General features: G+C 41.9%; 2 protein-coding genes across 7 annotated transcripts in view; both read right to left on the bottom strand.

The window, feature by feature from the left end:
• Positions 1 to 10,871, bottom strand: part of LOC118672854 (pancreatic alpha-amylase) — a 30,316-nt gene extending 19,445 nt beyond the window's left edge. For 2 of the 5 annotated variants that reach the window (XM_036342800.1, XM_036342797.1), the window contains exon 1: positions 57 to 195. The gene's annotated coding sequence lies outside the window, so the exon portion shown is untranslated. The other 3 variants (XM_036342796.1, XM_036342795.1, XM_036342798.1) reach the window with 3 other exon arrangements.
• RNPC3 (RNA binding region (RNP1, RRM) containing 3) lies at positions 87 to 24,845 on the bottom strand. 2 transcript variants are annotated; one of them, XR_004973228.1, is made up of 16 exons: positions 24,557 to 24,845; positions 23,210 to 23,257; positions 22,695 to 22,813; positions 21,915 to 21,998; positions 21,411 to 21,522; positions 20,372 to 20,440; positions 19,212 to 19,354; positions 18,698 to 18,823; positions 18,030 to 18,178; positions 16,582 to 16,743; positions 16,391 to 16,485; positions 16,236 to 16,294; positions 14,313 to 14,445; positions 13,561 to 13,632; positions 12,561 to 12,604; positions 87 to 105 (listed from the first exon to the last, which is right to left on the bottom strand). XR_004973228.1 is itself a non-coding variant. In XM_036342794.1 (14 exons), exons 1-14 carry the CDS (start codon positions 24,746 to 24,748, stop codon positions 13,576 to 13,578), a joined length of 1,548 nt encoding a protein of 515 aa, XP_036198687.1. In that variant the 5' UTR covers positions 24,749 to 24,845; the 3' UTR covers positions 12,976 to 13,575. The 2 variants fall into 2 exon arrangements, 1 of the variants encoding a protein (XP_036198687.1); XM_036342794.1 differs by lacking the exons at positions 87 to 105; positions 12,561 to 12,604 and having other exon boundaries at positions 12,976 to 13,632.
• Between the last annotated feature and the right edge of the window lie 1,403 nt (positions 24,846 to 26,248).

The raw sequence follows: 26,248 nt of genomic DNA on the forward strand, positions 1-26,248 counted from the left end.
AAAAGGGGGGAAGGGATTACATGATACTAAAAAGAGCAAACTGTAAAATAACTTACCACATCAACTTCTGTAAGCCAGCAATCCCATAAATCCTCCGTTCAGTCTCTTATCAATGGTAAAAATTAAGAAAACAAACAGTTCTCTTTTTCTCTTCAATTAAGGAAAAAATGCTGCATTTTAGACTTTATAAACTGCCCATAATCCTCCTTCTTCCAGTCGTGGCTCTGAGGACCCTGCTGAGTTCTCCAAACCCACGTGGTACCCGGTCTAGCCTCAGCCCCACTTGGCATCAGGTCAGGCCAGTCTCCTGAGCGCCTGGGCTTCCCTCCCTGTCCCCACCCCCTCCGCCCGCAGCCTCTCCTCACTCCTCTGCCAGGTTGCTTTCCTTTTGTCCTTCCTTTCTCTTTCTCTGAGCCTCTCCCAATCTCCACAACCCTTTCTTTTCTGAATGGTTTATATTAATCCATTGGGGGGAAAATTGCTACAACAAACAACACCCTTAAAGACAGATTAGAATATTGCTGTGTTAAATGAGTTAAGTAACATAAGTGTGACTAGAATGTAAACAAAGTCTCTAAACCAGAAATCTAATTTTGAATGCAAGCTTTGCCATCGGCTCTGAGCCCGGAGGAAAACCATGAAGTCTGTACATGACATGTCGATCCTCATTTAGCAAATGGGAATCATGGTATATGTTAAATATTCTAAAATAACTACAGCTAGCAACACGCATCCAGTGCTGCTGGTGCCATTTCTGTGTATTATCGCTTTGATTTCTCACGTGTGTAAATGCAAGAGAGAGCTATGCTCGTACCCAGTTTTAATTACTGAGACCACAGTGTGACTCCATAGTGAGCTTGTAACCCAGTCCTCTCAGCCTGTCACCGGGTGTCACAGAGTATTGTATGTGAAGGTATTTTGAAATCTGGGAATTTGCTTGGCTAGTAGTAACTGTTAGACAGACATGAGCAGAGCAAGGACCATGGGCCAGGTACAGAAACTCACCAGGGCAGAAAGCCCTGGATGCCTAGCAAGGGGCAAAACTGGGAACACAAGAACCACCCCCCCCACCACCACCGCCCCAGGGTAACCTATCCTCCCCTAGACAGCGGTCACTAACCTTTCGGACCTCACGGACACCAGTGGTCCGCGGACCACCAGTTGGCAACCGCTGCCCTAGAGTGTGGCTGCCCACGTGGTTAGCACACCCTGACTTTCCATATCACTGGTCATGCAGTTTAGACCCTGACCTCTCCTCCCTAGAGACAGCGGCTAGTCCTCAGTTGTATTTCAGCTCCAGGCTCAGAAAAGCAGCAAAACCAGGGAAGCAATGCAGTGGCTGCCCCAGGAACAGCTACATGACTAATGACCCCTGCCCTGGTGCCGACCAATCAGGGGAGACCATGCCCTGAAAGAGCATGCCTGGAAAGCTGATGAATATTCTATTAGGCCCTCCTCTGAACCTCCCCTCAGATTTCCACCAGCAAGAGAGAGAGACTCTGAGGACAAAGGAGCAAGCCTGTGCCACTCCCTCCTCCTCTCCTTCCCCCACAGGCATGTATCTCCTAACCAGGGGAGCAGTGGGCAGTGGCAGCTCATCTGGGCTCAGCCCCTGAGCCCGCGTCCAAGGCCCCTTTTCTCTGACTGCCCAGTGAGCCACAGCAGCCCGCCTCAGTGCTCTGTTGCTTCTGAGCCCTTCCTTGTTGCACTGTCCTAAGTATATTTTTGCTGCCCTCATGGACCCAGTACCCTTTGGCTCAGTGCTGTGGAGCCCTTCCCTCTCAATGGTCCCATCCCCCATCCCTTTTTCCTTAAATAAATTCATTTTTCTTTATTCACAGCCTGAGGTGGCTATTTCGCCTGCCCGACTTTCACCTTTCAGGAATATGTTTAGAAGATCGCAGAATGAGGGTTAGCCTCTTATTTTTTGTTCCTTCAAATTTTCACTCTGAACAAAATTAACTCCCCTGTTAGGACTTGATCCATATGCACCCACAGAACGCTTTCTTGTTCATACTCAGTGCTCCTTCCCTCGGGGGAATTATACACTCCTGTCCTGTCGAGCTGGGGAGTGTCCAGGTGACTTGCTCTGGCAGTGAAGTGCAAGCAGGAGGAATATGTTGGACTTTGAGGCCTCTTTGTCCTCTTTGTTAAATCTTGTGTCAAAATGGAGTTCTGTGGCCAACTGTGAAGTGGCTAAGATGTAGGGTCAGTGCCCTTGTTGACCAATGATGAACTTAACACATACGTGTGGTTACTATAAGCCAGGGAGGATTTGTTGTTTTTGTTACTAACCTATTCCTTTCTGATACAACCATTAAGTTCCCTTATGCTCTTTGATTCAGAAGACATTCTATATGACATTTGCTTTCTCTTAGGATGTAGGAAGTCAAGGGTATGCATTTCTAGGAATATGTCCATTTCATCTAGGTATCTAATTTGTTGGTGTAGAACACTTCATAGTACTCTTTAAAATTCTTTTTCATTTCTGTAGACTATGCAGCAGTGTCCCCACTTTCATTCCTGATTTTGGTAATTTGGGTCTTTTTCTCTTTGTCCATCTAGCTAAAGGTTTGTTAATTTTGTTGTTTCTTTCAGTCAACTTTTGGTTTGATTGATCTCTATTATTTTCTTTCTGTTTCATTGATCTCTACCCTGATCTTTATCATTTCCTTTCTTCTTCTAAGGTTGTGTCTCCTTACTTCTTCATTTTCTAGTTCCTTAAATTGCAGATTAGGTTATTGACTTGAGATCTTCATTATTTGTAAGTAATTATAACTGTCAATTCATACCATTGTTGGTACATTTTTTGTTTTCAGTTAAATATTTTCTAATTTCCCGCGTGATTTCCTCTTTGATGCATTGATTGTTCAAGAATGCATTCATTTCAATGGGAATGTGAATTTTCCAGCTTCCCTAGTTATTGAATTCTAACTTAATTCCACTGAAAATTCTTTGAATACATTAAAAATACTTTGAATAATTAGTAGCTTGATATATAGTCTGTCCTGGAAAATGTCCCATGTGTACTTGACAAGAATGTGTATGGTGTTGTTGTTCGGTAGGGTGTTCTGCGCATGTACGTTGATTTATTATGTTAAGTCCTCCATTTCCTTCATTTTCTCATTTTATCCCTTATGTGAGTGGGGTACTGATGTTTCCAACTATTATTATAGAAATATCTATTTCTCCCTTCAATTTTATCCATTTTGACTTCATACATTTTGAAGGTCTGTTCCATTTGCTCTATTGAAACTTTTATTAATACCTATTGTCTTTATTTTCTGTTGCAACCTTTTTTATTTAGTCTATTTTGTCTGTAAAGCCACCCTGCTTTCTTTGCTTACTAACTGCATGTAACATTTTTTTTTCTCTATCCTTTCACTTTAAATCTATCTGTGTCTTGGGATCTAAGAGTCTTGTAGACAGCATATAGTTTGACCAGGTGTTTTTACTGAGTTTCCTAATATCTGTGTTTTAATAGAAGAGCAGTTAATTTACACTTAAAAATTACTGAAAAGGAGAGACTTACTTTTTGTCATTTTGCTTGTTTTCTATATGCATGAGAGCTTTTTGGTCTCTCATTTCCCAATTTAGTGTCTTACGTTTAGTTGTGTGTGTGGAGTTGTGTTGTGGTTTTGTTTTTTTGTAGTGAAGCATTTACATTACTTTCTCATTTCCTTTTGTGTATATCCGGTAGCTGATTTCTTTGTAGGTACCATGGAGTTCACATCCTTAAACTGTAACACTGTATTTGGAGTCTATGCCAGCTTCACTTCAGTAACACACAAGAACTGCATTACAGCTCTCATCCCACGTCTTTTCATTGTTGAAGTCCCCAAATTACACCTTCATACATGATGTGCCCCCACACATATTTGAAATGCCTTAGTCTCTTAAATTATGTGGAAAATGTGTGGAGTTACAAACCACAGCTACAATACTGACTTATGGACTAATTTTTTTAATGTGTGCCTCTTAAATAATGTGGAAAACAACTCTAGTTACAAACCACTGTTACAATAATCCTAGCTCTTGTAATTGCCCATTATTTCCTTTATTGGGATCTGAATTTCCCCAGATGGCTTGGAGTTGCTGTCTAGTGTCCATTCATTTCACGCTGCCAGAGTCCCTTAAGCATTTCTTCCAGTGCAGGTTTACTTGGGAATGTCTTATTTCTCTCTGAGTTTTGAAGAACAGTTTTGCTATGTATAGGGTTCCTTGTTGGTTTTCTTTTAGCACTTTGAATATATTAATTAGTCTACTGGCTTCTGATCAAGGTTTCAGATGAGAAATCTGATAATTTTATTGAGAATCCCTTGTATGTGACAATTCATTTCTCTTGCTTGCTGCTGTCAAGATTCTGTCTTTTATAAAATTTAATTATATTGTTTCTCAGTGTGGGTCTCTGAATTTATCTACTTGAAATTTGTTGAGCTCCTTGATGTTCTATTCATGACTTTCATCAGATTTGAGAAGTTTTCAGCCATTATTTCTTCAAGTACTCTGTCCCTTTCTCTCTCCTTCAGAGACTCCTATAGTGCATAGCTTTAAAATGAGTCTTAAAATTAGGTAATCTAAGTCATTCAGTTTTGTTTTTCTCAAAATGTGCTAGTTATTCTAGTTCGTTCATTTTCCAAATAAATCTCAATCAGTTTAGCAACATCAACAATATAGAATTTTTGAATGGGAAAGAATAATTTTTTAGTCAACATTTTAATAATCATGACTCTACATATATACACACATACATACTAGAGGCCCAGTGCACGGATTCAGGATCCCTCAGCCTGGCCTGCACCCTCTAGCAATCCAGGACCCCTCGGGGGATGTAGCAGTGCGCCCAGCAGCAGGCGGCCAGGCAGGGAGGAGTCTGAGCCGGGGCCGGCACCGCGCCACTTGCGCTCATCCCGGCCACTGCACCTGCCGCTGCTGCTCAGTAGCGCTGCCGCGGAGTCAGGAGCAGCTCTGGCCACAGCAGCTGCACTCACCAGCCTCGAGCCCGGCTTCTGGCTGAGAAGAGCTCCCCCTGTGGGAGCACACTGACTGCCAGGGGCAGCTCCTGCATTGAGCGTCTGCCCTCTGGTGGTCAGTGCACGTCATAGCGACTGGTCGACCAGTCATTAGGTTGTAATGGTCGCTTTGGCTGTGTGTGTGTGTGTGTGTGTGTGTGTGTGTGTGTGTGTGTGTGTTTAATTGATTTCAGAGAGGAAGGGAAAGGGAGACATAGAAACATCAATGATGAGAGAGAATCATTGATTGGCTGCCTTCTGCACACCCCACAATGGGGATTGAGCCCACAATTGCAGCATGTGCCCTGACCTGGAATTGACCCTGCTTCATACATAGGTTAACACACTGGCTGGACAATAATCATGAGTCTTTTGACATATGTACACATTATCTCTCTCCACTTATTTAAGTTTTCATTTAAAAATTTTTATAGAGTTTAGAGATAGGATGGGACGGGAAAGAAATGAAACATCAACTTATTGTTCCACTTATTTATACATTCATTGGTTGATTCTTATATGTGCCCTGACTGGGGATCAAACCCATGACCTTGGCGAATCAGGACAATGCTCTAACCACCTGTGCTACCCGGCTAGGACTTAGTTTTCATTTTTTATTATCAACTAGAGGCCCAGTGCACAAAATTCATGCAGGGCAGGGTCCCTAGTGGCTGTCAGCTGCCGGCCGGTGCCTTCCTTCGTTCTGCGCCACTCCCTGGTAGTCAGCACAGGTCATAGCAAGCGATCAAACTCCCTAGGAGACACTTTGCTTATTAGGCTTTTATATATATAGATAATAATTGGTGGAGGGTTTTCACCATACAGGTTTAGTATGTATTTTAGATTTTTACTAATTATTTCCGCTTTGGTACTATTGCAAATGGTACTTTTAGAAAATTTTCAAAATGTAGTTGCTTATTGTTAGTATATAGATGTACATTTGATTTCTACACCTTTTAATTTTGCAGCCTTAACTCACTTATTAGTTGTAGGAACCTTTTAATTCCTTGGGATTTTCTACATGCCATTTCTGAATAGGGACAACTTAATTCTTTATGTCTGATTTGTATGGCTTTCCCCTGCTTATGCACTGGCTGTCAAGATGTTGAATAGGGGTGGGGAATGTGCACTTTCTTGCCTTTCTCTCATCTTAGGAGGAAAACATTCAGCCTTTAACCAGTAAGTATTAGCATAGCCATAGGTTTTGTAGACACTCTTTACCAAATTAAGGAAGCTCTTTCCTACTCCTGGTATGCTGAGTTTCTATGAATGGATGTTTAATTTTGTCAAATGCTTTCCCTTCCTTTATGCTTTTTCTTTACTCTGTTGACATGATGAATTACATGACTTTCAGAATTTGAACTAGTCTGAACTTCCTAAGATAAACTTCACTTGACCATGATGTATAATTCTATTTACATATTGTTGATCAACTTATTAACACTTTATTGAGGATTTATGCATCTATACTCATTAGAAATAGGGATATTGTAGTTTTCTTGTACTTTGCCTGGTTTTAGTATCAAGATAAAGCAGGACGCAGAAAATTAATTTGGAAGTGTTCGCTTCTCTGGAATTGTTGGTTTTCATTTGCTGTTTAGTAGAATTTACTAGTGAAAATACCTAGACCATGAGCTTTCTTTGCAGGAAGAGTTTGAATTACGAAGTAAATTTATTAAATAGAAAAAGGATTGTTCAAGCTACCTACCTCTTGAATAAGCTTTGGTAGTTTTCACTTTCAAGAAATTGGTCCATATCATTGAAGTTGTCAAATTTATAAAAACAAATTTGTTCAAATTCCAGTATTATATTCTTACAATTTGGAGGGGGGGCGGGGGTTTCCTCTTATTTTTCTTTGCAATCTGGCTAGAACTAGTTTTGTTTACAATGATATTTCCTGTTTACAAGGTATTGGTTTGTGCTTATTACTGTTATTTCTTTTTCCTGCTTGCTCTGGGTTTAATTTATTCACTTTTTAGTTCCTTACAGTAGAACATACATCATCAATCTGTCATTTTTATTCTTTTCTAATATAAGCAAATTCCCTTTAAACACTTCTTTAGCTGTACCTCACAAATTTTTGTTGTATTTTCATTCATTCAAATTCAGTTATTTTCTAACTTCCCTTAAGAATGCTGCTTTGCTCTATATGTTATTTAGTGATGTGTTATTTAATATCCAGGAATTTGAAGTTTTCCTGTTACTTGGTATCTGGTTTAATTTGGCTGAGGTCAAAGAACACTTTGTATGATGTTACTGTTTAATGGTACAGAACACCTGTCTTCCAAACGATTAGCGATTATTTTGCTCTCCAGTGAGGGAGGAAGAAAAGCCTTCCTTTGATCACAGGACTGATACGCACACAGTGTACAAGCAGACATACAGTGTGTTGTGATTTTAAAATTTCGTGTAGGTTGATTAAAAAAGTCTAAAAATGCTCCTTTGGGAGGGAGAGTAATTTTAAAAAACAGCTGAAAAACTGGTTTAAAGGTACGCCACTCTTGCTTTATTTTCGTTTTAGTTGTGATATATCTGTCATACAGAAAGATGTAATTAAAAAAAAAAAGACTCCATGTCCCAAGACCCAGATTTAAGACATGTTAACATTTTGCCAAAATATTCTTAAAACACCCTTTTTAAAGAAAAATACAATACATGCAGCACTGCGCACTCCAACTTCATTCTCCTTTCATCTTTTTCTTCCACAGTGAGGCAGTCAGTGCCTCCATAAGTACATAGTTCTGTCTAAGCTCTGAAAAGTTTCAAGTAATAAAATAATCCGGGGCTCAGATTTTCTTCTGTATTCTGGGATTTTCAAGGACCCTGGTATATTAACTACCGGTAAGTGGTATACTGGTGCTGTCATAATTTTTCAAATAAAATACCTTCTTATGTTGTCACACACCCTTCTCATTTCTAACTGATGTGCATTTTTAATAGATGCAATCCCCATTTTGATGTATGTTAGTCCTAGATGTTCTCAAGTCTTGTGTGACCTCCTAACTTCCCCATGGCGTTAGAGCTCAGCTTGTTTGGTGCAGGGCCTCTCCTCCTGGCACTTCTTCCATGCTGGTGAGTCTCAGGTGCGTATCTGAGACTCCCCCCCCTGCTCTTTGTGACTGCTCTGCCGCTATACAGCTCGCTCCCACAAATGGCAGTTGCTTAAGTTCTTGGGGAGGGAACTCTGTTTCTCCTAAGAAGCATCAGCTCTCTCTCTACGTGCCTAACACACTGGTCTGCTCTCATGTCCACTGAACGATCCTCCTGAGTCACTGTTTCTGTTGTATGTGCATGAGTTAAGGAAATTAAATGGACCAAACAAAATGTCTTCTTAACTCACAGTTGGAGTTTACTTACAAACTCCATTACTCACAGAAGGACCTATTTTCTTATGGGGTGGTAAACATCAAATTACTACATCTCAGCACTCAGCACAGTGCCTGGTGAATGTTAAGTACGCATCAGATATTGATTCTGTTCCCTTACTTCCTCTGAAAGCCTTAATATCTTTCTTTTTTTTTTATTCATTTCAGAGAGGATGGAAGAAGGAGGGAGAGAGAGAAACATCAATGATGAAAGAGAATCATTGATTGGCTGCCTCCTAAACGCTCCTCACTGGGGATTGAGCCCACAACCCGGGCATGTGCCCTTGACTGGACTCGAACCTGGGACCCTTTGGTCCCACGGTCGACACCACTGAGCCAAACTGGCTAGGGCCCTTAATATCTCTTGATATTGATTTTGAAGGAGTCTTATTTGCATAGTAAATACTTTCTGATTCACCTAAAACAGCAACCTGAATACTCTGCCTTCTGTCTGATGACTGACTTACCAGGATGACGCTGACTGTTCATGTTGCTAACAGGCAGACTCCTTAAAGGGAACAAACACTCAAGGTGTCTCACTGCTTCACACTCCTCTGAGCCCTTGTAGAAGGCATAATGGAAAGCCACCGTATGGCAATCAGAGTTTACATATCAGATATTACTGTGTTTGTTCTGACTGCTCCACCGCCAGCCGTTCCCTGCCTCCCTCCTCCCTGAAGCACAGTATTGAAACGAGACCAATTAATAACTCTACAGCAGCCTCTAAGTGTCCACGTGCAAGGGAGAGTCACACGTCTCTCACTCCAAGTCAAAAGCTAAGGATGAGTAAGCTCAGTGAGGAAGGCATATCCAAAGCCAAGACGGCCACAGGCTGGGCCTCCGGCCCCAGACAGACAGCTGAGTTGTGAAAGCAAAGGAAAAGTTCTTGAAGGAAATTAGAAGTGTTACTCCAGCGAACACACAAATGATAAGAAAGCAGAACTGCCTTATTGCTGATAAGGGAGGAAACTGTAATGGTCTGGATAGGATAAACCAGCCACAACCTAATTAAGGCAAAGCCTAATCCAGAGCCAGGCCCCAACTCCCGTCAGTTCTAAGGTGAGGAAGCGGCAGGAGCAAGTCTGAAGCTGGTGGAGACTGGGTCATGCGGTTTAAGGAAAGATACCGACTCCACAACACAAAAGGGCAGGTGAAGCAGTGGTGCTGATGCAGAAGCTGCAGCAAGTCAGCCAGGAAGCCAGCCAAGATCATGATGGAGGTGGCCACACGCGACAATAGACTTCAGTGAGAGAAGAGTGACATTGGAAGCAGATGCCACTGGGACTTTCAGAGCTGGACAGGAGAGGTCAATGCCTGGCTTCAAAGCGTCAAAGGACAGGCTGGACTCTCTCCTTAGGGGCTAATGCAGCTGTGACTTTCAGGTGAAGCCTGTGCACATTCACCATTCTGAAAGTCCCTGGGCACTTAAGGACTATGCTAAATCTACTCTGCCGGGCTCTAAAAATGGAACAGCACATCTCTTTACAACATGGCTTACTAAATATTTTAAGCCTATTGTTGAGGCCTACTGCTCAATAGAAAAGATTACTTTCAAAATATTACTGTTTATTAATAATCAATGTAAGACACCCCCCCCCCCAAAAAAAATGACTCACTGTAGGCTCAGAGTATGGTAGCATTTTTTTTTAAACAATAAAGTATTTGTAAATTAAGGTATGTGCACTGTGGTTTTTAGACATAATGCTATCGCATATTTAATAGGCTACAGTATAAACATAAACTTTTATAGGCACTGGGCAATCAAAAAAATGTGATTCGCTTTATTGTGCTGATCTCGAACCAAACTGTAATATCTGTGAGATACGCCTGTATATGAAAGTTTTCCTACTTACCTACAGCCGAAACTAATTTCACCAAGGGAAGGGAATTTTATATGGGAATCATTTTTACCTTTTGAATAATATTATAATAGATTATAGGGGCACAAAAATCAAAGACTAAACAAATTCCCTAAACTGGAAACACACACACACACACACACACAAATAAACAAATAAAAACCTCATAGCCAGACAAACAAAACTCCTAAAAGAATTACAAGAAATAAGATCACTATTAAAGAAAATTTTGCAAGTAAGAGCACTGGTATGCAGGTAGGAATTAAAAAGGGGCATTATTTATAATATTAAAATACAATTTAATTTAATATTGTAAAACCACCTTAATAAAATCATACTTTCCTAGCCATGTAAAACATTAAAATTAAGAATACTATTTTAGTGAAAAAATAATTTATTATATAGAAAGCTGATTAAAATACACATAATATATGTCCAATAAACTAATTTAAGTGCATATACACTTAATTTTTAAATACACTTTAAAAGCTGTTACGCACAGTTCCATAGCCCAGGTGGTCAATTTCTTCTCAGAGGTGCAAAACACGGGAAAGACATGGAATTCAAAAGGAACCTAAAATACCATAAAAATTAATTGAAAGCAGTAATGAGTATAAAACAGTTCATTAGTTTAAAAATAAATAAAAGCTAAAATATTTATATTTAGAAAATTAGTGAATCATGTCAGTACATTTTGTCTAAAAACAACTTATAAAGAAAGTGATTTATAACATTAAAAAATATAGCATTTAACTCCCTATAGGGAAAAAAAAGTAATTTCAATATCTATAATTCTTTGCACTCTTAGGATGATAGTGATTATCAACAGATTTTTGAACTGTTTTCACAGGACTAAGAGTAGCAGGATTTGCAAGAAGGAAATGTAGAGGCACCAACCAACCTTTATTTTCCTACCTAGAAAGGTAGATGGGTAGGTGACATTAGGTACCTAACCATTTTAATCTCACAAAGTCGGACCCAAACTGCAGTCCTTATAACTATACTAAGGGAAGGGATCTTTTCAATGAGATTGTTCGTTGATTCCGAGATATGACTTATTAGTTCTGGGACCCAGTTCAGAAATCTCAGTCTAAAAATCCTTGCTAGGTGGTTCTCAACCTTGGTTGCATGTTAGAGTCAGAACTTTGGGTGGTCTGAAAAATCCCAGAATCTATGGTGCACACCTGATCGATAAGTCAAAACTCTGGGGGAGGAACCAAGGCATCAGTAGATTTTTTTAGTGTGTCTTTTTTTTAAATCAATACATTAAGTCTCCCAGGTTATTTCAATGTGCAATCAAGTCTGAGACCCGGTTCTGAGTAATCCTGGTCATGAACTAGTCTGGAAACCACTGTTCTGACATATCCACCAGACTGTTTCTTTCCATTTAATGTGCTACCCTGAGTCCACATTCTGTCTTCCAGCTAATACACTTTTCTTCTTGCTTCAAGAGGAAAAAGATATTCCTACTTGCTGTCTGTCTCAAAGGAAATTTCAATAGCACTTCAAAGGTGAGGTCTGCTACCCTTATTGGGAATTTACATAGGAATCTAGTTATGCTATTTTTTGACTAGCTAATATTTTTTAATATTTGAATTCTTAAAATATTAAAAGAAAAAACCTTTCCCCAAATTTTACAACACATTATACAGAATACCTGACTAAATCTGTATATATAAAGGCCGAAGCGACCGGCCGACTGGCCAGTAACTATGACGTGCACTGACCACCAGGGGCAGATGCTCAGTGCAGGAGCTGCTAAGCTGCAGTCACTTGGTAGCAGTGGTTCTCCGGTGACGGACCCGGAACCAGAGAGGAGGGAGCCCGGTTCTGGGGTGAGTCATCCAAGAACCACCCTCTCGCAATCTGGGACCCCTCGGGGGATGTTGGAGAGCCAGTTTTGGCCTGATCCCCGCAGGCCAGGCCGAGGGACCCCCCCACTGGTGCACGAATCCGTGCATCAGGCCTCTAGTATGTCATAAAACAGAACACGTTACTGAATTTGGTCTAGAAATTACATAAATGAAGAAAAAGGGCTAAATTCTGTATTAAAGTAAATGCATACATTCTACAAGTAAATAAATTGACCTGATTCACTAACTTTCCCTGAAAAAATTACGTAACCTAAAGGAAAGTCTAGAAAATTTAGCAGCACATCTAAACAAACCCATATAAGATTTGTTCAATCAACACTGATATTTAGAAATACTTCTTTTAAGTTGCAAAAAGTATTGCTTATTCTGGACCAATGAGTGGGAGGGACAAAACATTTCTAAGAAAAACAAAAAAAAGTACTGCCCCCAAAAGGATACGAGAAAGGATACGCTTTGCATGACAGTATTACAGCGGTATTTACGCAGGAATGCTTCTAAAGAAGAACAGCGGGATGCAGTTTAATTTCTTCTCATTTCCACATGAAGTTTACATATAAATGATTTTTTAAAAACACACTATATATTGTTTCTTGTTAACTGTTCCACTAAGGCATTTGTAGGACTTCTGACTACATCACTATAGATGTTTTAAGACAAAATTCAAATATTTAAGATATCCCATAAAAGGAATAAACATGAAGCAAAATTTTCTCTAAGGTAAATAATTTTTTCAGCTTAACAACAGTAATTTTGACTCATTTACTTCATCTTCTTCCAGTGTACAAAGGCAGAAATATTTTAAATAAAATAAAAAAGGATCTATTTCCATTCATTTTTCTTTCATCAATGTAACACAACTTTAAAGTTGGAAATGTAATTCTACCATTTTTAATAATAAAATTACTTGAGTGTGCATTAGAGTTACATATTTGAAAAACAAAGATTTCATTCCACAAAAGACATGTATATATTCTCTGAAGCGTTCAATTAGTAATTATAATGCAAATGCACAGGCCCACCAAGGATGACTGGTTTGTCCTGGCTTGACCCACACACCCCGTCACAGAAAAACTGGGGGGCAGGAGGGGGAGGAGAGCTGGCTTCCTGGTTTCCAAGGTCCCCACCCCAGACCTCCTGAACAGAAACTCTGGCAATCTGACACCCTCCCCTTATAAAACCTATTTTCCCAGTATGACTTTCATATACAAATAGGCTTTATTCTGCAGTTACCACTTTGAAGTTGAATGAGAATTAACGGCACAGTTAGACAGAGACAGGCATGGACAGATGGATGCGTGGAGCTAAGGGCTTTCACTGGAGTTACTGCTCTACCAGCTCCAAGTGGTAGGCAGGGGGGACAGGCGGGGAAACCACAGGACCCTCCTCCAGAAGCGTTTGTGGCAGAATCTCAGAAAGTCTTCTCCTTCCACCTATTCATAGCCACACTTACCTTTACCAATTTGTATCACTTTCTTTTTCCTTCTTTAGAATCTTGTTTTGGTCTAGCAGATCGAGCGAATTGCTAATATTTAAAAATTAAGGTTTCCTTTACAAACATGGAAGCAATCTTTTCTAATTATCAAGAACTTTCTAATTCAGGGTAGAAGCAGAGTTTCTGAATTTATCTTTTATATTTATTTTTATACTCTCAGACATCTGTTACATGTTTTATCTACCTGCTGTCCACGATTTGGGGGAGAAGTAAAAATGTACCTTTTGTCTCCAGTCAGTATCTTCCACACCCAGACCTTCATCTATCCCGCTGATTAATAACTTGCAAACTATATTCACTACTAAAAGCAGGGTGATTAATCAATGGTATGTTCTGTTTATTAAAATTCTTAAATGCAAACATGAATTACAGTACGATAAAATATAAGCTAAAACTACAATGAACTGTATCTCGTTCATGACCCTAAAGGAATTTCGGGGGACTGCAGGCTGAGGCTCAGCATGCACACCCTGTTGGGCTGTGTAAGAGATAGGTTTAGACTTGGCTACATTTTAATAACCTCATGCTGCTGCTGAGGTTCCTTCATCTCCAATAATCATCTAAGCACTCCTCTCTCAGCTAAGTACGTCTGTGACTGAGTACCTCCAGTTAGAATGTCAGTTGTTAAGTCTTCTAAAGGTTGATAAAAATCAGTTTCAACTATACTCTTCTGAAAACTAGTGTTTGGAACAGACAGGTTAAAAGGATACAACCACCATAGGTTTTCCAAAAAGAACATATCCGTTAGCTTCCTTCAAGGCCTTTGCTGCTGCTTTCTCGTTCGGGAGCCCAATGAAGGCCTGTCCTTTCATGCGGCCCTCCTTCATCAGGCGGATGTCAAACCTGGAGGTTGGAAGAACCATGGTGACCAAATGAATGGAAAAGTTCCTATTTCAGTGCGAAAACAGCTATACAACCTCGTTAGCACATCGATTCCTCAGGCTTCGTAACACTGTATTTTGTAGTCAGTTCTAAAATTGATTCTATGAGTAGACAATAGAAGTTTGAGGATGTGCTTACATATATTTTTTAGCTATCTTAAATGTATTTATGTGATTTTAAAATTATCTTACTAGCAATTATGAAGCACATTTCTTAAGTTGTTACGTCGTATCTCTATTTTTAAAAAATTCCATGCAACCAATTCAATATTACTACTCAAGAGACAAAAAAACAACTATATGACCAAGAACAGAAGGGCTGATCATGACCCCAGAAAAAGAACAGGATTTCAGAGCAGGAAGAGATGTCACTAATCACCGTGTCAAAACCACGGATGTCCCAGAGACTGTGGCTTCTGCATGGTTGTGATACTGAGCCCAAGCCGGAGCTTGGACTAGGAAGCAGACGTGCTATTCCCAGTGTAGAGTTCCGCTCTTCGATAGTGTATTTGTTGTAACATTGTGGACACAAAGCTATATTGGAGACTCCTTAGGAAAAGCAGATAACTTGTAACTAAAGTACTACTTGCCATTCAGAGAGTCTATAGGACCAGGACAATCATATAAAGCATAAAAAATGCAGTGAGATCTTAAAATTCACATGACTAAGTCCCATGAGGAACAATTACTAATCTGTCATTTTGTCGGGTACAACTTTCTCCATATAGAATTATTTCCCCATGAAACTCTAATTGCAGGCAATCCTGGAAATAGAAGGAAAGAATGTATACACACATTTGTACATATCGATGTACATAAAGTATTTACTTATTTATGTTTCTTACCATCATGATTTAAAGGCAGCAACAAGAAAAAGGACCGGCAAGAAAACCTTCTGATATTCTAATAAGAAAAGGCATCGGGGACTAATGCATATAATGGAGAATGTTAAGACCTGTGCATACCTATCTAAAAAGGTACACAAGGCCAGACCAGACTTGAAAAGTGCTGGTTGCTCAAGAAGTTTAAATAAAAATTAACCAGTTGAGAAGTCTCTCTCCTCACCTCTTCTGCTTCTAGTTTACATGGCCAACACAACAGCCTTACGTACTTATGAGCCAACTATTATGGAATTTCAAAGAATAAAATTCGAACTGCAAGCATTAGCTTTCATGTCATTTACTAAGCATATCCCTCCGAGACGCTCTCACAGGAGCCTTGCCTGACTCAGCCCAATTCAGAGAAGTGACTGCCACAGGGAGAGTGAGACACTGCCTGGCGCTGTGGGCCACCGGGCGAGGCACCGACAGTGGTTTCCAGGGGGACTGGGCACCAGCAGCTGGGCACCATCCCCGAGCTCTCAGGAATGCAAACCCATAGGCCCCGCCTCCATCTGGAAACCCAGACTCTGGGGAGGGACCCAGTCTCTCCAGGTGATTCCTGTGCCGGGAACCTCTGCTTTGGGGCCCGTGTTTCTGATGAGGCTGCTTCTCTAAGTACATTTTACCAGAACTCCGCCACCAATAGTTTCATGTATTGTTTGTGGCCGCTTTCATGCTCCGAACGCGGCCCTGAGCTGCTGCAACCGGGACCACGTGGCCTGCACTGAGGTGAAACCACTGGATGTTTACGACCTGCCCATCTGCAAAGAAGCCTGCCGACTCCGCTTCTCACTAAAGGACAAGCGCTGGGATGAACCAGGGTTACTCCCTACGGTGAAAAGAAAACTCTGAGGATATGACGGCCACTTACATTATCCGTTGTGTTTCTGATGAAAAGTCAACGTATCTTCCAAAAATAAATTTAAGGTCCTAGAATTTCAGTAAGGAAAAAAAAAACAAGTAAGGAAGTCCAGCCAAAAAAATAAATAGTAAAATAATAAACTTTATTTACAAAATTTGACTTACCTTTTCTTGAACATGTTTAGCTAAATTCTTTACATAAATCCTACAGTTTGGTTCACCGGGTTCATAACTTCTGAAAACCGAAAGCGTTTCCATTTCTTATTTAAAAACAAAACAAGGAAGTAAAGTTAAGATATTTTACATCCATTTTAAAGCCTCAGAGGGAGCAAGGCTGGTCCATGTCCTGGAATTACCTTCTCTAGAGACCCGGCCCTTCTCCAGCTCCCGCCTGGAGATGCACTCGGACGGCGTCTCGTCAGAGTCCTCCTTACTCTCCTCGGCGACGCTCGGGTTAGGTTTGGGGAAGATCTTTCCAAATCCTACAGTGGACGCATCACCTTGGGCAGCAGGTAAGTCTAAGGGTTAAGGTCAACAGGAGCCATTAAGAATCCCTCCTTTCAAGACGTTCTGTTTTCCACTTTGAATTGTCAGGACGTCTTTGGCACTAAGCCCTCTGGTGTTTTTCTCGGACTTTAGAACAGGCAGGCAAAGTCTGTTTGTCAGGGTTCAAACAGCAAGTATTTCGGGGCTTGCCGGAGTACGCAGCGTCTTCATAAGGTACAAACACCTGTACTAAGAGAACTGGCGCCTGCAGGCATCTACGCACAAGATGGTCACACCGCTGTTTCCTAACCAGCACTGCGATTGTACCAACAGAACCTCCGCACATCACACTTCATGAACCACGAAAAAATAAATCAGCATAAGAACCCTTCTAGCACATTTCCAGTGCAGACATCAGTACAAGCCAGACTCCGGTGCACCCTGCAGTCCATTACTTGCAACAGGCAATGTGACATTCCCGTTGGCAGCACCAGTGCTGATTATATAAAAAAGGTGACACTGGACAGTATCCCATGGTACCGAGGAAGCCCTGATGGCATAGTTTACCTATAGTTCACAAATACTAAGAGAGAAACGTTGCGTATAGAATATAATTCTCACACAAACGCTGACTGAGAAACATGTTTACATCACATTTAAAAACTATGCTAAGCGAATACGCCAGTCAGAGAAAGATAAATTATCACTCATTTGTGGAATATAATGAACAACATAAACTGATGAACAAAAACAGATCCAGAGACAGAGAAGCATCGGTCTGACCGTCAAACCTCAGAGAGAAGGTAGGGGAGGGTGGGGGTTAGGGAGAGAGATCAACCAAAGGACTTGTATGCATGCATATAAGCCTAACCAATGAACAGAGACACCAGGGGGGTGAGGGCATGAGTGTGTGTGTGTGTGTGGGGGGGGGGGGGGGGGGGGGTAAGGACACATATGTAATACCTTAATCAATAAAGAAAACAAATACAATAAAGAACATTTACTTTAAATTCCTTTAAAAAGGTGAAAGAATTAAAAAAAATACAAAAAGAAATTAACTCACAGACAGACAACAGTATGGTGATTACCAGAGGGAAACAGAGATGGGGGGAGGTAGGAGAGAGTAAAGGAGGGACACGTGTGGAAAGAGACCTGACCTGCGATGGTGAACCATAAACAGATGATATATTATAGAACTGTGCCCCTGAAACCTATATAACTGTATTAACCAATGGCTCCCCAGTAAATGCAATAAAAAAATAAAGAGCATTCCTTTATACGGAATAGAAAAAAAAAAATAGAACTAGAACGTGCTTACCAGGATTTTGTTCTTCAAAATCATCTTCCTTTTCTAATTCTTTCTTAAATGCAGCCGGCATGTCGGTGGATATATGGAACTCAATCTTTTTATTCCCGACCGGCTGTGGTTGATCGAATACATCCGACGGGGACAGCACCGGGTGTACACTGCAGTTCACAATCACAGCGTTACCTTGCAACCATAAAGAATGTTCCCGGGAAAACACTATTTTGTGTTTACTGTACTTTTAAAAAGCTGACACTGATAAAGCATGCACCACTCCAGGCATTTCACAAAGTAAAACTTCCATGGACTACTTCGGTAAAGCCTGACACATGTTCTCCTGTAAGTCCTATTAAGGCCCTAGTTCACACAGATTGCAGAGTCCCACAGCAAGTGGCAGGGACAGTACGTGAGGACTATTAATAAAAAAAGGGAAAAAAAGATCATTTTAACAAATGCCTTTCTCAATTTATGAAGTTATGAGCTCAAGGGAAGTTGACATAGTAGAAAAGTTCCATGAAATTAAAATTGCAATTAAGAGTAATTGAATCTGATTAAGATATTGAAATACATAGAACTCCTTGGCAAACAGACATCCCTGCCACAACAATTTTTTAAAAATGTGATTTCCGCAGGCAGACTAGCACCTACACAGCCCTTGTTCCATAATCCACCAGAACTACCTGTGAGAGACAGGAGCAGGTGTGGTCAGCATGTCCTTTATTTTCCGTCTTTTTCTCACATGGCGCTGTCTTGTTGCTTTTGGTCTTTTGGGCTGAAGATTTGCCAATTCCATTAGTTTGGCCATTCTGCCTTGGAGAAGGGAAAGGCAAAAATTATTTCCGTACACCAAAAGGTTGCCAGTTCGATTCCTGGTTGGGGCGAGTACAGGAGGCAACTAACTGATCGATGTTTCTCTCTCACATCAATGTTTCTCCCTCCCTCCCTCCCTCCCTCCATCCCCCCGCCCCTTCTCTCTAAAAAAAAAATTTTAAAAAATCAATGAACATGTCTTTGGGTGAAACTAAAAAAACAGTGTATAACTACTATATGCTCGAGGGGTTGGTGCTGGGGATAAACAAATTCTAAAGTCCCCAAGTTACCAAGAATTACAGTGAAATTCAGAAGAGCAAGAGAATCTCCTCTCATGGAATGTGTCTCTTCGAATCTAAACAAGCAGGATATGACGTCACGGACCTCTGTCGGTCTTCCTCATCGCTGCTTTCATATTCGGACTCTTTACTAGATAAGTCCTCGTCCTCGTCCGGCAACGGCGGTTCCTCCGGGCGCCGAGGAGACACAGGTGGGAGAGGGGCGTGTAACGGCACATAGTCTTCATACTAAACAACAACAAAACCAGTGATGTTTCCAGAACACATAAACCACTCCATTCAATGCATGGATGCATGACTCTCATCTCTGTAGCTCATGATATTCTGACACACTTCACACACACGGAGGGATACCTGTGTGGCAGACGGCCAGATGAGCAAACACGTGCTTCTTCCTGGGCACCTGGCATACACCTTCTTTAAGAATCTCTACCTAAAGGTGTATGCTAAAGTAACCAAGTATTCCCAAACTCCCCTGGCAGTCAGAGTTCACCAGGAAAATGTTTTGGCCAATGAAGGACTGGCATGAAAACCCTCCACACGTGAAATTCTCTTCCTTCTTGCTTGGCAGGCTGCACGGCAAAGCCCTCACCAACCTGGGAACACGCACAGTGGGGGCCGAAGTCTGCTGCATGACTCAGTAGGGCAGAGCATCATGCTGCACTATTTTTGGAATGAACTTGACAATAGCAAGAAGTAGCTTATATTGCGTCAAGTGACTAAGACTTGAGTTTATTTGTTAACTGCAGTTGGCATAAGCTTAACATCCTTGCCCTGAGCCAGGCACTGCGGTGGCAGGAAAATTTTCTACTTAAACGTCAGCAATGAATAATTTCTCATTGAGGTTATCTGAAAAAGGACTGTGGCAAAATAACAGCCAGAATTATTCCACAGCACACAAAGCCTTTTACCTGAATTCCTGATAAATGTGCATAGCAAACTCTAATGAAAGTATTAGCAACCTTTCTTCTGCAAAGAAAGCTCTATATGCCACAAAACCGCAGCAGGGGGTGAGATAAGGAAGTCGGCTCCAGGTAATTATCCTACAGGGGCAGGCTGCTCTGGACCAAAGGGCTAACAGCTTTGCGTTCTCCACATGACCCTTATCTCCATCACAGTGACTCTGTACCTGCTCCTCAGTTTCAGGGCACAGGAGAGGCCAAGGGCATCTGTAGCATTTAGTCTCAATAATCCCACCCCTACAGGAGCATTTTTGAATCTTGAAAATGCTAAGAGCTTTCTTACCATGGGAGGTCGTGCAGTGATTGGTCCAAAAGGTGTGGGCAAATTCATTTTATTCATAAGATGAAGCACCTTAAATGGTAAAGCATTTAGAACCGCTTAGTAAAATGGTGATCAGCTCACGTTTTATGTACTTAAAAACTCTGCGATGACACTACTGATGAATGCGGTGCAGAGGCCGGCAGACCTCTCACCTTCATGACCCCAGGACAGGCTGGAACAAGCCCTGGCGTATCTCAGGTTAGCCTTCCTAAGTTTTTGTCAGTTCTGCAAACGTTATTCTCATTATTACAATACAAAACCTTCTGACATGCTATTTCTCCCTTGATTATTGTAAAATTAGGAAACAAGTAAAATAACAAAATCAACATTATCTACATTCTGTACTTCAAAACGTATCCTATTACTATCAATACTTTCAAACCTTTGCCAAGGATCAACTATGTCCTTTTCTTTAAGAAAGAATCTCTACTTAAAGGTGTATGCTAATGTAGCCAAGAATTACCAGAAACTGCATTTCCCAAATTACTTTGTGTTTATTAGTATTAATACCAAACATAATGGGCTGCTTATGCCATAGTTTATAAAAGCCTGTACCTGGAGGCAGTAATATTTCATTACCGTTTGAAATGGATGGAATGTCTGTGACACCCCCCCCCCCGCCCCAATTCACATGCTGAATCCTGACCCCCAATGTGCAGGTATTAGGAGGTGGGGGGAAGGGATAGGGCTTTGGGAAGTAATTAGGTCGTATGCCAGGCCATCTGCCACCTGAAGAGGGCCACCAGAACCCCACCTCGCTGGCACCCTGATCTCAAACTCCCAGACGTGAGAAATTATTTTCTGTTTTTAAGCCGCCTAGTCGGTGGCATAGTTCCAGCAGACTGCACTGATGATGACCTCTGTAAGCTACTGTAATGTCACTGCCTGTCAGAATTAGTCTAGTTAGTACTATGTGGAAAACTCGAGAATTGGCATGGAAAATAGAACGCCAGCTTCCTCATGCATTTCCCGTGGGGAAAGCTGGTTTTACTCTACGCACCTGAACATAGAACTTGGGCACACTTGCCAGGGCGTTCACTATATTGGCGAGGATGGTGCTGGACGGCGGGGGGTACATGTACTTGAGGCAGGAATCCAGAGGAAACGTCAGCCTAGAAAAAGTATTTAAAATGCTCACTGTGTTCCACTGACTTTCATGTCAATAACTCGTTTTAGATAATCTGGTAACAAAAAGAACCGACCCAATACTTCAGTAGTCTAGGGTTGCTGGGGCCTAATAGACCCAAACAAGCCCATTTAGGAAGAAAGCTGCCTTCTGGCCGCATTACAGAAAAATAAGACTTTTCTTATCAGACCTTATCTCGTAGCTCTGAACATTCTAATGGAACCAAATTCAGTGACCAGTTCTTATAGCTCAAAATGTTTAATCGACAGACTAAAAATAGACATGACCAAATATCCCTTTTGAATAAATTATCTGATTTACAGTACACACACACACACACACACACAGAACAACAAAATACAAAGAAAAAGCGCTAACCCGTGGTTTGGTGCAATTCCATTTTCTATAGTCAAACAACCAAGTTCTTTCTTTTCCTTATCATCTTCCACAGGCTCATCAGACCTAGGACACACAGAATCAAAGTTGATCTTAACTTTAGAAACAGAGTGAAAAAGTACATACAGAAAAAAAATTTTCTTTTCACACATGGCACTATGAAAACTGTTCCGTAATAAATAAAATGTTCAGATACTGTCCATGACATGCGACATTTCATTTAATCTTCACTGAAACCCTAGGAAGACGGTGTGGTAAATCTCACTGAAGACTGAAAACCCCTGGCATTTACATGGCGTACAACAGTGATGCTCCAATTTCTCTAATTGCATTGTTCTCCTCCCCCAATTTCTAACTTAGCAGACCGGGTTAAGGCCCCAAAACCTGTATGCCAGTCAAGATCCTACAGGAAGCAGCTGGTCCAGGGACTACTAGTCTTTGAGAACCACTGGTGTAAAGCTTATTTGTAAAGGTTATGTAACTTACAAAGAGCTATTACTAGAAAGCAAATACTAGTCTTTGATTGCAAAAGCCATACCTATGCATGACACCCATGGTCTGTAATACAACAGACTTTATGCTAATTACCTTCCCTCCACTTAAAGGTGAATGTTGTTAACAGTACTTCTTCCCACTTCACATTCATTCCTAATATTAAATCAACTCCTAATGCATGACTAGAAACAAAAATGCATTGTTTTAATGTATTACATTCAATCAGAGCAACGTATCAATGTGAGGAAAACCCAACTGTCTACGTACCTTTTCTTTTTGTCGGTGCCTGAAGAGGGACATGGGGAATGAACTTCATCTTGCTCTTTTGCAAATTCAACAACTAAAGTGTGACCTAGAAGTTTCAGCTGGTGGAGTCTTGTCAGTGCCTTCAGTTGGAAGAGAAGAATAAGAAATCGGATAACTGCACCAACAGTGATTTGTTAGAGACCATCTGCATCCACACATGTCCTTTGTTAATGCTGTTACCACTTCTTTGGCTATTTCTTACCCATTTCTCATTTCACGCTGCCCAGCCTTTCTGACTGGCTTCCTATCACTTAGCAAAATTAAAATCTGATTAAATCCAGCACATAGTTAATCTACTGTTCTTAGATCCCAATACCTAACCTCTGGGTGAGATCTGCCAACTGACAGTCCAAGGTAGCCTGTGGAGCCAAATCTTGAAATGCAAACCCTTTTGCTTTTTAAAACTATAGTTTATGTGTTATTTTTGAACCAAGACTGGATAATTGTTAACTTTGATAGTAAAGAAAAAGTCCCACCTTTACAGCTGCTTTTTCATTAGGGAAAGTAGCAAACGCTGTATGTTTCTGAAAAAGAATTAAGGCACAAAAATTATTTTGAATATAATTTCAGGTTTTCATAAGGAAGTCTGATATATTACCAGTTAGTAGTGATTTGACACATTAATAAAATCTTGGAAAAGAATGAAAAATCAATATCACTTTAACTGATTACTGCTAATTTCACACACACACACACACACACACACCCGTCAAATAGTTCAACAGATCAAAAGTTTAAACACTTCTATACCCAAAGGACTATCCTTAAAATATCCAAAAATATAAAATATCTGCTATTTTATAATACATATAAAGATCTTAAACTTTATACACCCAAATGCAGAGTTTAAAAATGTTCATAAGGAAGAAAATTCCTTGAGTGCATGTTTCCTGTGGGCTTTATCTTTGTAATAAGGGTTCAAAGGAAGAACTCTATGTTTAAATATAAATTACATTAAGTCGAAAGAAAATAATTATACTAAGAAAGAGTTCTTGCCTAGAGCATTAAAGTTGCTTGAGTAAATTGTTATTTTGTCTCATCTGATCCAAGATGACTTGATTAAATGCACTTAAACTGAACCACTTAGAATATTCGTATCTGCTGGTCGACAGCAGGTCCTGGAACAATGAATGTCATTTTGTTCAAAGTCCGCTCCTTCTAAGGTGGTGAGCTGCCTCGGGAACTTGATTACCTCTTGTTTCCATCAATCAGCCTGTGGTAAAACCAGCTTCCTTGTATGTCCTTTTGCTTAAAGTTGCAGAACCTATCGAGGACTTACGGTACCTGACACTTGGACCAAACTGGTCTTTCTTCACTAATCCTCAACCCTGGCTGCGTATCAGAATCCTAGGGGCCCTGTAGCTCCACGGGTGACTTGTCCCAAAGGCCACCTTGCGGAAACTTAGCGCCTTCCTCTTCTAATGCAGACAAGTCCAGCTAAAACGTCGTCAGGTATAAAAGAAACGAAATAGGAATTCTGTACCTAGCTCTCTCCAATCTGCTATTGCAGTTTCTCTTCTGTTCATGGACTGTCTTATGAGTGGCTTGTAAATGAACCAACATTTTTTTCAGTCCTTCTTCCCTGTTTCCGAGAGCACGGAGCCTGGGAGGAACACCCCCATCTTCCGAGGCGTTTGGGGACCCCGGGATGGGTACCTAACTAAGCCGCGACCCCTCCTTCAGCCTCCCCACCTCCCTGTCCCGCGGCGCTGTCACCGACCCAGGCTTCCGCCCATCAAAGCGCCGCGGGACCCGCGGGAGATGGGGATGGTAGAGAGGGGAGCCCCGCGCCGCGAGCGCCTCTCCCCACGCGAGCGCCTTACCAGTCGCCCCTTATCGGACAGGACGCGCACGGACTGCGCCCCGAAATACTTAAGCAAGTCCTCTTTCTCCTCCGCGGTCAGCTCGGCCGGCAGGTGCCTCACGAGGAGGGTTCGGTCGCCCCGCGGCGGGGACAGCGAAGCGGAGCTCGGGCATCCTCTGGCCGCGGGCAGCGGCTGCTCGGGGGCCGCCATGGGCGCCGGAGAAGGACCGACCGGCACGCGGAGTGGACCACCGCAGTGAAACGCAAGCTGGGATCAATGGTAAGTTTTCCGCCTCGCGCGAAGGATTCTGGTAGCACGGAAATGCCGCGAGAGGTGGTCGCCTTCTCGCGAGACGCTCGCGAGAGTGACACTTTGGAGGGCGGTTCCTGGGACTGGAGGGCGTGGTTCTGCCATGATTGGAAAGGAACGTGATTAGGATTCCAGGCGGCTGCGGAAGGTATTAAAAACGAAAATGTGCCCGACAGAGTGTGAGGATTTAAAAAGTTGTCAAAGAAGGAACAGAGAGGCAATACCTCAATCGAGCTGAGGAAGGAGGAGGGAAGCCCGACAGGAGGAGTCTGATGCGCATGTGCGGGCGGGGAGCCGGCCGGGGCGCCGGCAGGGGCGTGGCGCCTGCGCAGTCGGTCGCGCCGTCGGGCTTCCCGCTCCTGCCTGGAGGAGAGGAGGCTGCAGGGTGCGCTTGTGGGTGTGGGTGTACTGTGGGGATAGGATACCTCGGAGACAGCAAGTTCTTTTTGCAACTCAGCGAGGTCCACGCAGGCAGGAGAACTCGGTGTAAGGAACAAAGGGTCGAAACACGTGTTTTGTCTTCTGGGTCACTGTGCACACAGCAGCCCGGTGGGCGCTCAGGCCCGGCGCATTTCTTGACTAATTCACGCTTCACTCCTGCATTCACCGTGTGCAGCAATGAAGCAGAGCTCTCTACTCTTGCTTGAAGACACTGGGGTGTTCTTGTTTCTGTTCACTTAGACATGCGGCAAATGCACCCCCTTAATGATCTTGATCTTCATCCAAAGGGGTCCTTGGGGTCCTTGCCTTTAAGTTCCCGTATACCTCTTCCTCTGGTACCACACGGTTTCCTGCGTATTCCGGTTATTTGTAAGTTTGATTTGATTCGTGCACTTAATCATTATCCACCTGGAATGTTGCCGTACCCCTTCAATGGTCTCCTTACTCCCACTGCACACACCCTGCAGTCTGCTCTCCGTCACTGTACCTAGTGCGATTATAAAAAAATATTTTTATTGATTTCAGAGAGGAAGGGAGATAAGATAGCGAGCTAGAAACATCAATGATGAGAGTCATTGATCAGCTGCCTCCTGCACGCCCCCTACTGGGAATGGAGCCCAAATCCCTGGCATGTGCCCTGATTGGGAATCTAACCTTGACCTCCTGGTCCACTGGTCGATGCTCCACCATTGGGCCACACAGGCCAGATGTCCAATCTTTTCTTTATCTTGCTTGCATGTATCAGGGTTTCCGTTTTTCATTCAGAGGTAGTTAAAAGCACAGCTTTGGAAGTGAAACTGCCTCGGTTTATATGCCTGTTCTGCTGTGTGACTTAGGGGGAGTTCCTTAACTGCCCTGCCAAGTTCTCTGATCTGTAAAATGAAGACACCGTCTTCCTCATAGGCTTGTTATTAAGTATTAAATTAATGAATCTGCCCTACAGTTCTCTCTGTTATTTTT

This window comes from Myotis myotis, unplaced genomic scaffold (genome assembly GCF_014108235.1).
Source record: "Myotis myotis isolate mMyoMyo1 unplaced genomic scaffold, mMyoMyo1.p scaffold_m19_p_18, whole genome shotgun sequence".
Classification (NCBI taxonomy): domain Eukaryota; kingdom Metazoa; phylum Chordata; class Mammalia; order Chiroptera; family Vespertilionidae; genus Myotis; species Myotis myotis.

Coding starts and splice junctions, on each gene's coding strand:
- RNPC3 (XM_036342794.1), bottom strand. CDS start 24,748: ATGGCGGCCCCCGAGCAGCCGCTGCCCGCGGCCAGAGGATGCCCGAGC. Junction 19,355..20,371: donor TCACTGCACGACCTCCCATG/GTAAGAAAGCTC, acceptor GTTGTTGTTTAG/TATGAAGACTATGTGCCGTT. Junction 18,179..18,697: donor CCTGCTCCTGTCTCTCACAG/GTAGTTCTGGTG, acceptor TGTGAACTGCAG/TGTACACCCGGTGCTGTCCC.